The following is a 16,015-nucleotide window of genomic DNA, read 5'->3' on the forward strand; positions in this document are numbered from 1 at the left end:
CTGTGCCGCCACTATAACGTAGACTGTGTGCAAATAAACCCTGAAGAGGATGAAACACATAAAGATACCGCTTTAATGTTGTGCTGCAAGCTCAGGAGGAGTGAAGCAGAGTATTGGAGTGGTAGTGACTCTGGCTATAACAGTCAATCACAGTGGCTTTCCTCACACCTATGCTCCCTAGAGTCAGGACAGTGTTAGGAGGGTGCACCCTATTTTCCTTTGGGGCATACGCTAATGTTGGGGCTTCTGCCTGATGGTAGTTGGGGTGCCCTTGTGGCTTAGTTTGGGTGCAAGGCAGGAGGTCTAGGATGCAATGGCCAGCATATGGTGTAGAAGTCAGTAACCAGACCAGTGGCATGAAGTAAACATCTCTCTTGTGCAGAGTAGCAGCTGTAGTACATCCAACAGTATCAAAACACAATTGATCACAATGCAAACCCTCTCAGATAGCAATGTATGGATATGAGTAAGGATGGGAACTATAGTACTCTTTCTTCTTTATCTTCCCAGTCTCTCTCTGCAGAATTTATGGCTGGTAATATTACTTTTGCAATGGTGGCTGTAATTTTGGGCTGCGGGATACAGGGTTAAAGATATGGTTGGCCAGACCATGTCCAAGTGTGAAGGGTGTATCAGCAATCTCCCTCTTGCTACAGTACCATCTATAGCTTGCCCAGCCATGCCAATTCTGGATCTTCTTGATTCTTTTCTTTCTCTTTCTTTCTCTCTTTTTGGAGTACTGGAGAAATGGTGAGGTCTTTCTTGTTCAGTAGATAATTCTCAGTGAAGGTGACTCTCTGGATCTTTGGTTCAGTTCTGTGAGGAGTGGAACACATGGAGCTTCCTCTCACTTCTTCTTCTGCAAACTGCAAACTAGGGGAGGATCCAAGATCCACACCCAACCTCTTGCAGGGGCTGTGTCAGGGTAATTAACCCCATCTCATACATTCAAAAGCTATGCTGGATATATTACAATTAAGATATGAACCTATAAAAGAGCATTAAATATCATTGCATAATATTATTTAACATGAACAGTCCCCTCGTCTGGGGTACTGCAGTTGCATCTCTCTACATATCTCAATGTATACAAATTGAACAGAAAACACTGTATATTGCAATGTACAGTATGTGAAGACAGATTTCCACCATCATAAGAAGGCAACCAGTTTTTCATTTTTTTCCCAGCACAGTATGCCCACTATTTCATTTTCGTTCTTTGGCTCCATGTGGTTGTCTCTCTTCATTTTTTCATGTGTTTTTAGTGTGTTACTTAACCTTTATCTATGGCTTATAAACAATATTAACTTCAGTAAGTTTACAGCCGGGCAGAAGGAAGCATAGGACTACAGAGTCAACTTTCAAGCCTGCCTCCCTGGAGCCTAGTAAATAATGTTTTAACCCTGACATTTGGCTTCTTACAAAATCTGTCTGACTCCTTTTGATTATGTGTGGTAAAGACATAACCCTCAGAACCTCGCTAGAAGGAGATTCACCTTTCTCAGCTGCTGGTTCTGCAGGAGGAAAAACATTTATCACATCTGGGAGTCAATCAGTCTTTGGTCGATTGATCTTCTCATGACTGTATTTTAACTTTTAGTAACTTACCTGTTTGTTTTTTTGTCATAACTTCTGGTCGCAGTTTTTTTTCTTGTACTGACATTTAAATTTTAAGACCATATATATATATATATATATATATATATATATATATACAGGGAGTGCAGAATTATTAGGCAAGTTGTATTTTTGAGGATTAATTTTATTATTGAACAACAACCATGTTCTCAATGAACCCAAAAAACTCATTAATATCAAAGCTGAATATTTTTGGAAGTAGTTTTTAGTTTGTTTTTAGTTTTAGCTATTTTAGGGGGATATCTGTGTGTGCAGGTGACTATTACTGTGCATAATTATTAGGCAACTTAACAAAAAACAAATATATACCCATTTCAATTATTTATTTTTACCAGTGAAACCAATATAACATCTCAACATTCACAAATATACATTTCTGACATTCAAAAACAAAACAAAAACAAATCAGTGACCAATATAGCCACCTTTCTTTGCAAGGACACTCAAAAGCCTGCCATCCATGGATTCTGTCAGTGTTTTGATCTGTTCACCATCAACATTGCGTGCAGCAGCAATGACAGCCTCCCAGACACTGTTCAGAGAGGTGTACTGTTTTCCCTCCTTGTAAATCTCACATTTGATGATGGACCACAGGTTCTCAATGGGGTTCAGATCAGGTCAACAAGGAGGCCATGTCATTAGATTTTCTTCTTTTATACCCTTTCTTGCCAGCCACGCTGTGGAGTACTTGGACGCGTGTGATGGAGCATTGTCCTGAATGAAAATCATGTTTTTCTTGAAGGATGCAGACTTCTTCCTGTACCACTGCTTGAAGAAGGTGTCTTCCAGAAACTGGCAGTAGGACTGGGAGTTGAGCTTGACTCCATCCTCAACCCGAAAAGGCCCCACAAGCTCATCTTTGATGATACCAGCCCAAACCAGTACTCCACCTCCACCTTGCTGGCGTCTGAGTCGGACTGGAGCTCTCTGCCCTTTACCAATCCAGCCGCGGGCCCATCCATCTGGCCCATCAAGACTCACTCTCATTTCATCAGTCCATAAAACCTTAGAAAAATCAGTCTTGAGATATTTCTTGGCCCAGTCTTGTGTGTTTTGTTCAGTGGTGGTCGTCTTTCAGCCTTTCTTACCTTGGCCATGTCTCTGAGTATTGCACACCTTGTGCTTTTGGGCACTCCAGTGATGTTGCAGCTCTGAAATATGGCCAAACTGGTGGCAAGTGGCATCTTGGCAGCTGCACGCTTGACTTTTCTCAGTTCATGGGCAGTTATTTTGCGCCTTGGTTTTTCCACACGCTTCTTGCGACCCTGTTAACTATTTTGAATGAAACGCTTGATTGTTCGATGATCACGCTTCAGAAGCTTTGCAATTTTAAGAGTGCTGCATCCCTCTGCAAGATATCTCACTATTTTTGACTTTTCTGAGCCTGTCAAGTCCTTCTTTTGACCCATTTTGCCAAAGGAAAGGAAGTTGCCTAATAATTATGCACACCTGATATAGGGTGTTGATGTCATTAGACCACACCCCTTCTCATTACAGAGATGCACATCACCTAATATGCTTAATTGGTAGTAGGCTTTCGAGCCTATACAGCTTGGAGTAAGACAACATGCATAAAGAGGATGATGTGGTCAAAATACTCATTTGCCTAATAATTCTGCACGCAGTGTATATATATATATATATATATATATATATATCACCTTATGACCATATGCAAAAGGAAAATATTTTTCCGTTCATACGTGGGTAATATTTTGAAAACATATTAAAGGGGTGTACAATTTTATGTGAACAAATCCTGTTTAGCTTTATGAGAGAAGCCTCTGCACACTCTGAAGTTATGTGTCCAATGGGCAGCCATCGAGGGTGGACTGGAAACTTTAAGTGGCTCTGGAAAAAATACTAAAAGAGACCCCATTTTGTAGTTGGGTCCGAATTGATGGAAGGCAGGGCCAACACATGTAGGCGGGCCAGCAATACCATATTGTGGCACATTATACAACCCCTTAACAGACCAAATACCACAGTCCATCACGAAATACTGCTGCCAACAGCACAAAATACATCCCCAAAAACATCCACTGTCCGGCCATGAGGAGGACTCAGGTGGCTTCCTGGGCATCGGTCCACCAGGTATTTTTCCTGTAAGGTCTATGGCCAAACCGCCCCTGACAGTGATTGACAGCTGCCACTATGTATGCTCATACAGGAAAGGCTGCCAATCATAGATTGAATCCGCCTACTGGACTCATAAACCTAGAATGGGCTGGGATTTAAGTCTATAACTTAGTTGTTTTTGGTTTTTACAATGATTTTTCCCTTACAAAACAATATACTGAATGTTCTCAACTTTCCCTGCACTATAACATTCCACCCACAGATAAGACACCATGTTTAACGTGAGAGGTTCCTTTTAACTACTGTTATATAATTATATTTTTCTTAATTGCTGTTATAGTCATGAAGAGATTACTGAATGACATGAAATGGGGACATCCTTCATATTTGTTACACAGATATTAACAAAATATAGTCAATTTGGAACAATTTTTGTGGTTATACAGTATCACTTAAGAATGCATTATAATTGATCATTTTTTGTCCCTTTATGAATATTTTCCTTTTTTTCCTGCAAGGTGACCTATACATAGGAGGTGTTGCCAAAGAAACGTACAAAACATTGCCAAAGCTCGTCCACGCCAAGGAAGGATTCCAGGGCTGCCTCGCTTCTGTTGATCTAAATGGACGTCTTCCAGACTTGATCTCAGATGCTCTTTTGTGTAACGGGCAAATAGAAAGAGGATGTGAAGGTACATCTATCTACTATTTTAATCACACTACCTCTGAAAATGGTAATTCGTCCATTAGTGTGAGACAGTCAATTTGTTTAGCAATTGTAATATCCACTTTATATGTACTATATTCAATCATCCTTTGATAAAGGGCAATTCTCATGAGGTTTTTCTTTTTGTTGCAAATTTTTGATTCACCATCATTTATGTCCATTGATTGAAATATTTATGTTCACTTATTGTGCCAATATGTAGAATTTTACTGTAAGGTGTTTTCTCCTTCTTTTTTTTTTTTTGTTATTTATCATATCATTTATCATGATATTATTGTTTATATTGTGGTTTTTATTGTTAAGTTTTTACATTATCATTTATACATGTTATTCTCATACATCATTGCTTTTATGTTTCCATTTTATTTGCTGGGATTTTTCCCTTCATTTACAAAAATAAATTTATTTCTCATGTGTCTGAAATGTTGTTTTTATTTTCTACCATGCCATCTTTTGTGTATAGTTTTGTCCTAACCTCTTAGCAATGCAATTGGTTTTACCGACAAATATTAAATCAAGATTCATTTTAATAAGTTAAAAAAATCCAAATATTTAGCTTTCAAATATTGTAATTTGGACACAGACTTTAATATTTGGGTTCATAAAATAGTTATATGGTAATTTCACCAAAAGGTCACATTTCTTAAAAGGCATCTGTCAGCAGATTTATACCTATGACACTGGCTGACCTGTTACATGTGCGCTTGGCAGCTGAAGGCATCTGCGTTAGTCCCATGTTCATATGTACCACATTGCAATAAAAATTATGTTTTAACAAACGGGGCGTTGCCACCTAGAGGCTCTGCTCTCATGATTTTTCTTGGCAATCCGGGCACATATGAACATGGGACCAACACAGCTGCCTTCAGCGCACATGTAACAGGTCAGCCAATTTCATAGGTACAAATCTGCTGACAGATCCCCTTTAAAAGAAATAGTAACTAGCAGGAAATATGTTTGGTGCAGCTGGTGAACACTGAGTGATGTCAGAGAAGGGGTGTGGTCTTGCCAACTTCTGTTGTACAGCCCAGTAATATGCAGAAGCAATTGTTAAAACGGGTAAAGCCTAAGTGGCCAAAGACTTAGAGTAGAGTATAGAGGGCACTACAGAGTGCAGAGACCTTTTAGGGTATATACCAAAATAAAATCATATTCAGTTATTCTAACATATAACATTTATATTTAGCATTTTTATAGATAGTATGACCTTATTATGGAAATACAGTTTTACACAACTTTTATCTTCGTCATGTAGCATATTAAAAAATTTAAGTGCATTCAGACATATGGTATTTCCATGGCAACTGAAGTGAAATATACAGCACTTTATTTATTTTACACACTTATATAGCGCTACTATATTCCACAGCGCTTTACAGCCACTAGCATCACACTGTTCCCAATGGGGCTCAAAATCTAAGTTCCCTATCAGTATGCCTTTGAAGTGTGGGAGGAAACCAGAGTACCCTGAGGAAACCCACGCAAACACAGGGAGAGCATACTGACTCCATGCAGATGTCCTTGGTCGGATTCAAACCTAGGACCCCAGCGCTGCAAGGCAGCAGTGCTAACTACCAAAGAAATAATGTAATTTCAAGTATTTTCATGCATTCTACCCAAATAAATAATTTAAAAATACATTATTTTTGTTAAAGGGAACCTGTCACCGGGATTTTGGGTATAGAGCTGAGGACACGGGTTGCTAGATGGCCGCTAGCACATCCGCAATATCCAATCCCCATAGCTCTGTGTGCTTTTATTGTGTAAGAAAAAAATTATTTGATACATATGCAAATTAACCTGAGATGAGTCCTGTCCCTGACTCATCTCAGGGACAGGACTCATCTCAGGTTAATTTGCATATGTATCAAATCTTTTTTTTTTTACACAATAAAAGCACACAGAGGTATGGGGGCTGGATATTGCGGATGTGCTGGCGGCCATCTAGCAACCCATGTCCTCAGCTCTATGCAAAAAATCATGGTGACAGGTTCCCTTTAAAAAAAAATAATGTATTTTAAAATTATTTGGGTAGAATGCATGAAAATACTTTAAATTACATTATTTCTGGTAATTATTATGGTAGTTAGCACTGCTGCCTTGCAGCGCTGGGGTCCTAGGTTCGAATCCGACCAAGGACAACATCTGCATGGAGTCAGTATGCTCTCCCTCTCCCATATATAAAAGTTTTTAGCCATAATATATTTACATATATTATATATTTAGAAAATATAATACATTATAATATATGTAAATATATTATAGCTAAGACATCAGTAGTAGTTAGTTTCTCAAATATTATGCATTCATATGTATCAGAAGTATGATTATATATATATATATATATATATATATATATGTATATATATATATATATATATATATATTTCTATACAGGTGAAACTCGAAAAATTAGAATATTGTGCAAAGTTCATTTATTTCAGTACTGCAACTTAAAAGGTGAAACTAACATATGAGATAGACTCATTACATGCAAAGTGAGATATTTCAAGTCTTTATTTGTTATAATTTGGATGATTATGGCTTACAGCTTATGAAACTCCAAAGTCACAATTTTGAGGTACCCTTTGCTCAGGAGGTATGGATTAATTAGCTGACCAGAGTGTGACACTTGGAGCCTAGAATATTGAACCTTTTCACAAAATTAGAATTGTAAGCTGCATTAATGCAATTCCTTTTAATTTGAATTACTAAAATAAATGGACTTTTGCACGATATTCAAATTTTTCGAGTTTTACCTGTATATAAAAGGGTGTTTCATTTTGTAATGGAAAAAAAAGAAAATGTAACATTTTTGCAGACTTTGCTTTTGCCTCGAGTCTCAGTGATGTATATGATATATATGTCAAATTTCAAGAAGATTGGATAATATGTAGAGGTTGCAGTTTTGTAAAAGTAGGCAAAAAAATATAATTTTTCAATGTTAATTACTTTTATTGGGAAAACTAGGAATCACAAACTTAAAATAATATTTAAACTAGACACTAAGATTAATAGGTAGTATGTTAGGCAAAACATGTGTTATATTAATCAACTTTGAACGATGCAATCCCTTCTTTTGCTAGCTTGGTGATGACTTTTCTGTGATGCTCGACTACCCTCAACAAGAATTGATTTTGTTGTTCGTCCCTGACCGATTCGTTAAACTTTTTTATCAGAGCAATTCCTCTTTCTGCGGTATCATTGACCACCTTAAGAGTGTTCACATGGCTTCTTAGAGAATCACTGCAGAATTCTGTCAAGTTGTGGATCCCAAACAATTCAAAGAACGTTTTAGTTTTATTAGTATCAAAATGGCTCAGGTTTTTTTCTTCAAAAACTAGGTTTTTACCCTCTAATAGTTTCATTTCCTTTTTCTTTGCAGGTTTGGTTTCTAAATTTGTTGTCATATTTTCCTTAACAGCTTGAGTAATACATTCGTCCAAAAAAGCCAATCCTATGTTTGTTTCTGACAGATACCAAAGGTGTCTCTCAGCAACTGTGAGAGCACTTTTTTATGTCTGCATCTGGGTAAGTGCTCAGAAGCTGTAGCATATCCAAATCATTCTTTGGAGCCCATCGACTTACAATTGCCTCATGCAAAAAACAAACTTATAGGAGGCTGACAAAATGTGCAACCCATTTCATTCCTTTCAATTCTCTTTGAGGAATATTCAACTGTTTAGCAAAGAGGACAATTTTAAGTGCATATATTGCCTTTGCCATCCACCTTGGTTGATGCAGAGCCCTTGGGATCCTGAAACTGAAGTCATTTAGACCAACCTCCTAGGTACAGGAGTGAAAGTAGTATTAAAAGTGATCAATGTGTGCAACCCTTAAATATTATCCAATCTTCTTGAAATTCAAACTCGCAACCTTCTACATTACAGCCCAGAATGTTAACCACTACACTATAGAGCTATATGGCCAGTTACTTAAACATTTTTATAAAAAATGAGACTTCTGCTATATAGGAATATTTACTACTAGTTTTTTTTTAGCAACTGGCCATGGCCATGCAGCTCTATAGTGTAATGGTTAATATTCTTTGCTGTAATGTAGAAGGTTGTGAGTTTTAATTCCGACAGAAAATTTTCATAAATAGAGGCAAAATTAGATATTCAGCCGAGCATAGCGATGCATGAGCCAAACTGGTGTTCGGCCAAGCATGCTCGCCCAACACTAGTAGAGATCATCAATTCTAAAGGACTTTTAATACTGGCTGATTATGGGACCAATATTTATCAGGAACAAATATTTGTATGAATGCTCATTCCCAGTAACTGGCCATTGTAAATGTGCCACTGATCACCTAATGAACAAAGTAAATGCTTGTTCATTGGGTGAAGAAATTGTTGGTCCAGCAACAAGAATGATCGTTTATGGACAGCAGATCGCCCTGTATAAACAAGGATCTGCTGCCCAGAAACAATGAATCACTCATTCCTTTACAGTGGAGGTGATTACTGCATGGAAATGCAGCTCTCATTCTCTGCAAGTATTAGGACTGAATGGTCTATTCCCAATAACTGCCTGGTCAGTTGGTCGATGTAAAAGAGAGTACCATAGTATATCTGTTCATTGTAGTCAACAATTTAGACTAATAAGTTCATTATAGTTTGTTCATATTTAACTTTACTAAACTCTTAAAGGAGTTGCCCTTTTTAAACAATCTTTTATTGTTAGAAGGGTCCCTTAATGATAAACTGATCACATGATGTGCCAGGACTTTTTCTGTGTAATAGATGAGGGTACTGAATGAGCAACACTCCAGAAAACCTTCATAGAGTATTTGAAAAGATTTTTGGTAAGCCAGAAGCTCCCCTTTAAGTTTTCTCATTTTAGGCTGTAATATACACATATCTTTTTATCACATTAATGCACACAGTTGTTCCTTCAGCAAGGATTTCCCATGACTATAATATATTTACTTTATAGTAATCAAACTTCACATCATCCATAAAGAAAACCAATGAGACCAAGGAACTGCTTCAAGATTTATTCTTTACTGACATTTAATACATCATATGTGAACTGCTTTCGCGTTTCATGGTTCAATGGGCAATATTACCAATCAATATAATTAAATAACAGAAAGAAATTGAAAGTCAACCTTTCATATGATTTACCATTGTTTTCTTTTTCTTTAACTATCGACAGGCTATATGCTTTGGTTGCACCTTTTCTATCTATAGTAGATTAGTGCCAGGTAAAAACTCTCCTGACTAGTACAGGGCCACACATTAATTGGATTCTCTGGTAGATTAGAACCCCGGTTGTCCATTTTCTTCAACTTGTAAACTCTGTTTGCTAAGTTCAATAATGAGTTTTCTGTGGATCAAATAGGGACCGCTCCGTGTTTTGATTGAATTCCATAAAACTTCTTCTCTCTCTGTTCAACGTATTCCTTGACTTTCCCCATGATACTGATCTTTATCATTGCCTTTATTTTTCAAGTTAGTTTTTTCCTCCGCATTTGATTCCATTGAGCAGTCCCTATCATTTAATTGTTTTTTTCTTTCTAAAATCTAACTATAAGGTTCGTTGAATTTCAGTTGGCTGAAGTAACTTGTGACTTGCAACCCTGCTTTCTTCCAGGTCCCAGTGAAATGCTCACAATCTAATTAATATCAATCATATTTATTGTAAGGCATTTTGGCTCAGAGGTGTTTCATCTAACAGCATGCAATAGAAGTTGACAATGCAGACTTCCTTAAAGTAACATGTCTGAGTGTAGTAATAGAATAGGCAATAAAATTACAAGAACTTAATAAGTGAGTAACAAGATTTACAGATGAAGCAGAACTGTTTATATTTTTAACTCTTTGGAGTTGCATTGGTTCTTCTAGACCTAATAGCGTAGATAGCTCTAAATAATGTAATAGATTCGCTTGGAGAAATTTTATATACCACACTGTGCCAAAAAACAGACTCACACATTTTAAAAATTCCCCTTCTGCTGAATTTCTATGCTATGCCAAAATTCTCTAACATATTTTTACAGTAAATGTTTAATTCAGTCAGTACAGATACACAGACTGCTTTTCAATGGTTCTCCACTTTGGATAATCTCTATTTATTGAAACGGTCTCGACAATAAACTGATCAAATTGTCCACCTGCTGGTACCCCCAACTTTTAAAGTCTATTTGAGTGAAAAACCTGACAACAGGGGTTCAATTTTCCTGCTGTGCCTCCACTGTAGAAACTAAGCATTACAAATCAAAGTGTTGTCTGTGTAATGCAAGGCAGACGAGGTCCTCCAAAAGGTGTATCCTGACCCCCCCCCCCCCCCACACACACACACACACCATTAACTCAATTGTCTTGAATTAAACTGTCAACCTATACCTGTTGCACTTGTTGAAAAAAATCAGGCTTACTTGTTCCCCATCGCTCCTTTTTGACTCTCTGGGTCACGGATTCCCTTCACTGGTCTTCCATTTCCTGTCCTGTAATCTTCTGGACTGATGTGGTCACATGCACCACTGCAGGCAATGAGTGACCTTAGTTGGGACCTTTCCCGAAGTGTCACAATCTTTGCTAGGTTATGTGCCACTTTAGGACTCATAACTGCTGAGGCCAGTGACTGGCAGCAGCAGGGGATGTGGCCCTGTCTATAAGAAAGTTTACAGGGTAGGGACCAGAAGACCTCAGAAGGCAGCCAAGGAACCACTAAACCAAAATGTGAACTGCCACTTGGTGGATACGTCACCGCTGCAGCCAGTCAAGAAGTTGACAAGCATAGACCAGAGCAATAAGACTGCAGCGGTGGACTGAAGGAGCCAGAACCCAGCAGCAGGGATCAGGTAAAGTGTGTTTGCTTCCATCCGCTGGTCTGGTAAAAGGGGTGGGCATCCAGAAAGGCTGCCAAAGGTGGAAAACACCTTTAAAGGGGTTGGCCACCATAAGTATAAAAACAAATAAAGTGCCCCAGACAATAACTAAAGCCAAGAGGAATTTGTATCATGACAGATATACCGTATATATATCATTTTTCTACTGCATTCAGCATAGCATGCTCCCATTAATGAGAGGCTGTGTGGGTGGAGCAGCTGCAAAGTGAAAGTAAAAATCCCAGCATGCATCACAGCAAAGCATCTCCAGGGGAGCAGTCACATGACATCTCTGCCTACTTGTGATGCCATAGTGACAACAGCACATTAGGTGTCATTTCATCAGTGCTTTAGCATACCTCCCAACTTTAGAATAGAAGGAAGAGGGACACTACGTGCCCAAGGCTACCTTCACACTTGTGTTTTTTGCGGATCCGTCATGGATCTGCAAAAACGATTCTGTTACCATAATATAACCGCATGCATCCGTCATAAACGGATCCATTTGTATTAGGTCTTCTATTACCATAACGGATCCATCTTGAACACCATTGAAAGTGAATGGGGGACGGATCCGTTTTCTATTGTGCCAGAGAAAACTGATCCGTTTGGCTCAGTTTCATCAGGTGGACACCAAAACACTGCAGGTAGCGTTTTGGTGTCCGCCTCCAAAGCGGAATGGAGACTGAACGGATTCAAACTGATGCATTCTGAGGGGATCCTTTTCCATTTAGAATGCATTAGGGCAAAACTTTCATAATCACTTCTTGGAGTTTGCCAGAATTAGTGGGTTTTTGTTTGTCCTCCCACCTCTTGAGGATTGACCACAAGTTCTCCATGGGATTAAGATCTGGGGAGTTTCCAGGCCATGGACGCAAAATGTCAATGTTTTGGTCCCCGAGCCACTTAGTTATCACTTTTTCCTTATGGCACGGTGCTCCATCGTGCTGGAAAATGCATTGTTCTTCACCAAACTGTTGTTGGATTGTTGGAAGAAGTTGCTGTTGGAGGGTGTTTTGGTACCATTCTTTATTCATGGCTGTGTTTTTGGGCAAAATTGTGAGTGAGCCCACTCCCTTGGATGAGAAGCAACCCCACACATGAATGGTCTCAGGATGCTTTACTGTTGGCATAACACAGGACTGATGGTAGGATGTTAGCGCTCACCTTTTCTTTTCCGGACAAGCCTTTTTCCAGATGCCCCAAACAATCGGAAAGAGGCTTCATCGGAGAATATGACTTTGCCCCAGTCCTCAGCAGTCCATTCACCATACTTTCTGCAAAAGATCAATCTGTCCCTGATGTTTTTTTTGAGAGAAGTGGCTTCTTTGCTGCCCTTCTTGACACCAGGCCATCTTCCAAAAGTCTTCGCCTCACTGTGCGTGCAGATGCGCTCACACCTGCCTGCTGCCATTTCTGAGCAAGCTCTGCACTGGTGGCACTCCGATCCCGCAGCTGAATCCTCTTTAGGAGACGATCCTGGCACTTGCTGGACTTTCTTGGATGCACTGAAGCCTTCTTAACAAGAATTGAACCTCTTTCCTTGAAGTTCTTGATGATCCTATAAATTGTTGATTGAGGTGCAATCTTAGTAGCCACAATATCCTTGCCTGTGAAGCCATTTTTATGCAGCGCAATGATGTCTGCACGCGTTTCTTTGCAGGTCACCATGGTTAACAATGGAAGAACAATGATGTCAAGCATCACCCTCCTTTTAACATGTCAAGTCTGCCATTTTAACCCAATCAGCCTGACATAATGATCTCCAGCCTTGTGCTCGTCAACATATATATATAAAGCAAAACAATAGCACTCTCATTAGATGAAAATAGAAAAAAGATTATTCACCCATGTGGACGCGATGGTTGCATATATATATAATCCAAAAATCAGGCAGCATTTCCAAGGTAAAGGTATATATATATATACACACACACAAATCATAGTTCGTGGCTAGATGTCCTGCTTTCCCTGTTGGTTGCAAGGGGCATGGCCTAATGGAACGGGTGGGCGTGGCTTAGCGGATCAGCTGTGTGGTGGTAGTGCAGGGGGGGATGGGGATTGACTAAGTAGCTTCTGCAGTAAGGATTCTGAAGGTTTTTTTATCACAGCCAGCTTCTGACAGGAATCAGCTGTTTGTAGAGAGGGAACAAGCAGCTGATTCCTGTCACACTTGGAGCGGGCAGCAGGGAGCCGACCACTGACAGGAGCAGACTGCACATGTGCATGGACGAGCTTCCTCTCAAGCTCCTCCATATCGCATGCAGCCATGGACGAACTCAGCTGCAAGGTAGAGCAGGACTAAGTTGGAGTGTCTTATAACTGAAAGAAAAGCAGGCAGGTGTGTTTAATGAAGTATATTAGGGACTTCATTTTTTCCCTGCCTGCCACACTGTAGTGGAGAGTATTTAAAGAGTGGCCAACCCCTTTAAGCTTATGGAGGATCCTCATGCTAGATGACAAGGTTAATAGCCATGCTCATATAACATCTTAAGCTTAAGAGATGCTTTTAAAACATGTAAAACTTAAAGAAGATGATCAAGCTTACAGGAGATGCATAATGTGACAAGCTTATGACAGATGCATGCACCTGTCAGGAATTCACTGTGTTGAATATCGAACTTGTATAGTGAAAATAAATTGATTTCTGGGTTATTTCCTTCTTTTTCATTCACTGAAGAAAACACACTTCAAAGTAAAAGATATAATACTGTAGACCAGAAGAGAATTGCATTATAAAAGTCTATCTTTTTATTGCAACTAAAGGCTAAGACTAAATAATAGAGTTAGTCTTTGAGATGACCTTAAATCTGTACATTTTTTTACCTGAGTGGTTTTTCCATTGCCCCCACTGATCTCTGTCTATGAGATATAAATAAACCTTCATGCAATTCTTATTTCCAAACATAAAGCCTCCACATGTCTTCTGGTAAACTCTTCTGTCCCTGTCAAAGAAACAAAAAAGACATGCGTAAGAACCCTTATTTATACAGTATTTTCATGTATTGTGCTATTGCTATTGATGGGGAATGTACATTACTAGTGTTGACCGAGCATGCTCGGACGAACACCGCGTGTGCTTGAGTCAGTGTATTTAAATATAATTTAGCCTCTATTTCTATGCAGAAGATCGCTGTACAGTGAGGGCTTAAGAGTCCCTGCTCTGATGTTTATATATGGAGTCAGTGATTGGGGACACCCCAGTGTTTTTAAATCTAATTTAGCCTCTATTTCATAAAAGTTTCTGCTGGGATTCGAACTCACAACCTTCTGTATAAGAGGCAAAGCACTTAACCACTCAGCTACAATAGCTGCATCGCAGTAAATAAATAAATAAATAAATAAAAATTAGACTTCTACTGTACTGTACTTCTACTAAGACCTATACAGTAGAAGTCTCATATATTTTTTTTATTTTTAGATATTTTTTTATTACTGGCTATGCAGCTATATAGTGTAGTGGTTAAAGTTCTGGGCTATGATGCCGAAGCTGAGAGTTCAAATCCCAACACAAACTTTTTCAGAAATAAAGGTTAAATTAGATTTATATATTTTTTTAGTAATTGTGAAAAATGTATGGCACTAAATAAATGTGGAATTGCAAAAAAAAACATCCTATAAACAATACTGTAGGGGCAAGCTTACCCAAAAATCCAGTCCAAAAAATAGAGCAGCACTCCAGGATAATGTAGAAAATAGTGGTTTATTCACCCATTGGTGATGCAATGTTTTGGCTCCAACATGGAGGCTTGAGAAAGGCTTCATGTTGGAGCCGAAACATTGCGTCACCAATGGGTGAATAAACCACTATTTTCCACATTATCCTGGAGTGCTGCTCTATTTTTTGGACTATATATATATATATATATATATATATATATATAAAAATCATACTTATGCTATATATGAATGCATACTATGTGGTAAACTACTACTGATGTTTTAGCCATAATATATTCACATATATTATAATATATTATATATTCTAAATATAGAATTATATGTGTAAATATATTATGGCTAAAAACATATATTTAGTTTAGCCTCTATTTTTGAAAAAGCTTGTGACAGAATTTGTATCACAGCCCAGAACTTTAACCACTACACTATATAGCTGCATTGCCAGTCACAAAAAAAATTATAATATGAGACTTCTACTGTATAGGTCTCAGTAGAAGTACAGTACAGTAGAAGTCTCATTTTTATTTTATTTTTTTAAGTAACTGGCTGTGCAGCTATTATAGCTTAGTGGTTAAGTGCCTTGCCACTAATACAAACTTCTGAAATATAGGTTAAATTAGATTTAAATACACTGGGGTGTCCCCAATTCCATTGTGCTCGGGTGCTTGGAAGAACACCCAAGCATCGTGTTCTACTCGAGCACACGAGCACTTTGGGGCTCGATCAACACTATACATTACATATATTTTGTATAGGAATGTTTTTCACAGCTCTACACAAGGAACACATTGATGCATGTTACTACTTTCAGTTGGCGCCTTTATGGACTTCCAACCCCTAGTAATCATAATAGAGTTTTCCAGGGGATTTTTTTTACAGGGCAGAATAGATTTAAAACAAAAAAAAAAAAACAATATTCACCCTCACCGATTCTCTGCAGCCAACATTCTGATACTGTTCTGGTTTCGGCTGCTGTCCACTTCCTGGTTCCCGATTTGCCACACAAGAAAGGATTTGGATTGCCTACTCATCCAATCACTGGCTATAGGGGCTAC

General features: G+C 38.5%; 1 protein-coding gene across 9 annotated transcripts in view; it reads left to right on the top strand.

Annotated features, from left to right (window-relative positions):
* NRXN1 (neurexin 1) overlaps positions 1–16,015 on the top strand; it is a 1,679,151-nt gene that overhangs the window by 986,346 nt on the left and 676,790 nt on the right. For all 9 annotated transcript variants that reach the window (XM_040430258.1, XM_040430259.1, XM_040430265.1 and 6 more), the window contains one exon: positions 4,236–4,409. In XM_040430258.1, the coding sequence (XP_040286192.1) occupies positions 4,236–4,409 (174 nt within the window). The remainder of the gene's footprint in view (positions 1–4,235; positions 4,410–16,015) is intronic.

This window comes from Bufo bufo, chromosome 4, assembly GCF_905171765.1.
Source record: "Bufo bufo chromosome 4, aBufBuf1.1, whole genome shotgun sequence".
NCBI lineage: Eukaryota > Metazoa > Chordata > Amphibia > Anura > Bufonidae > Bufo > Bufo bufo.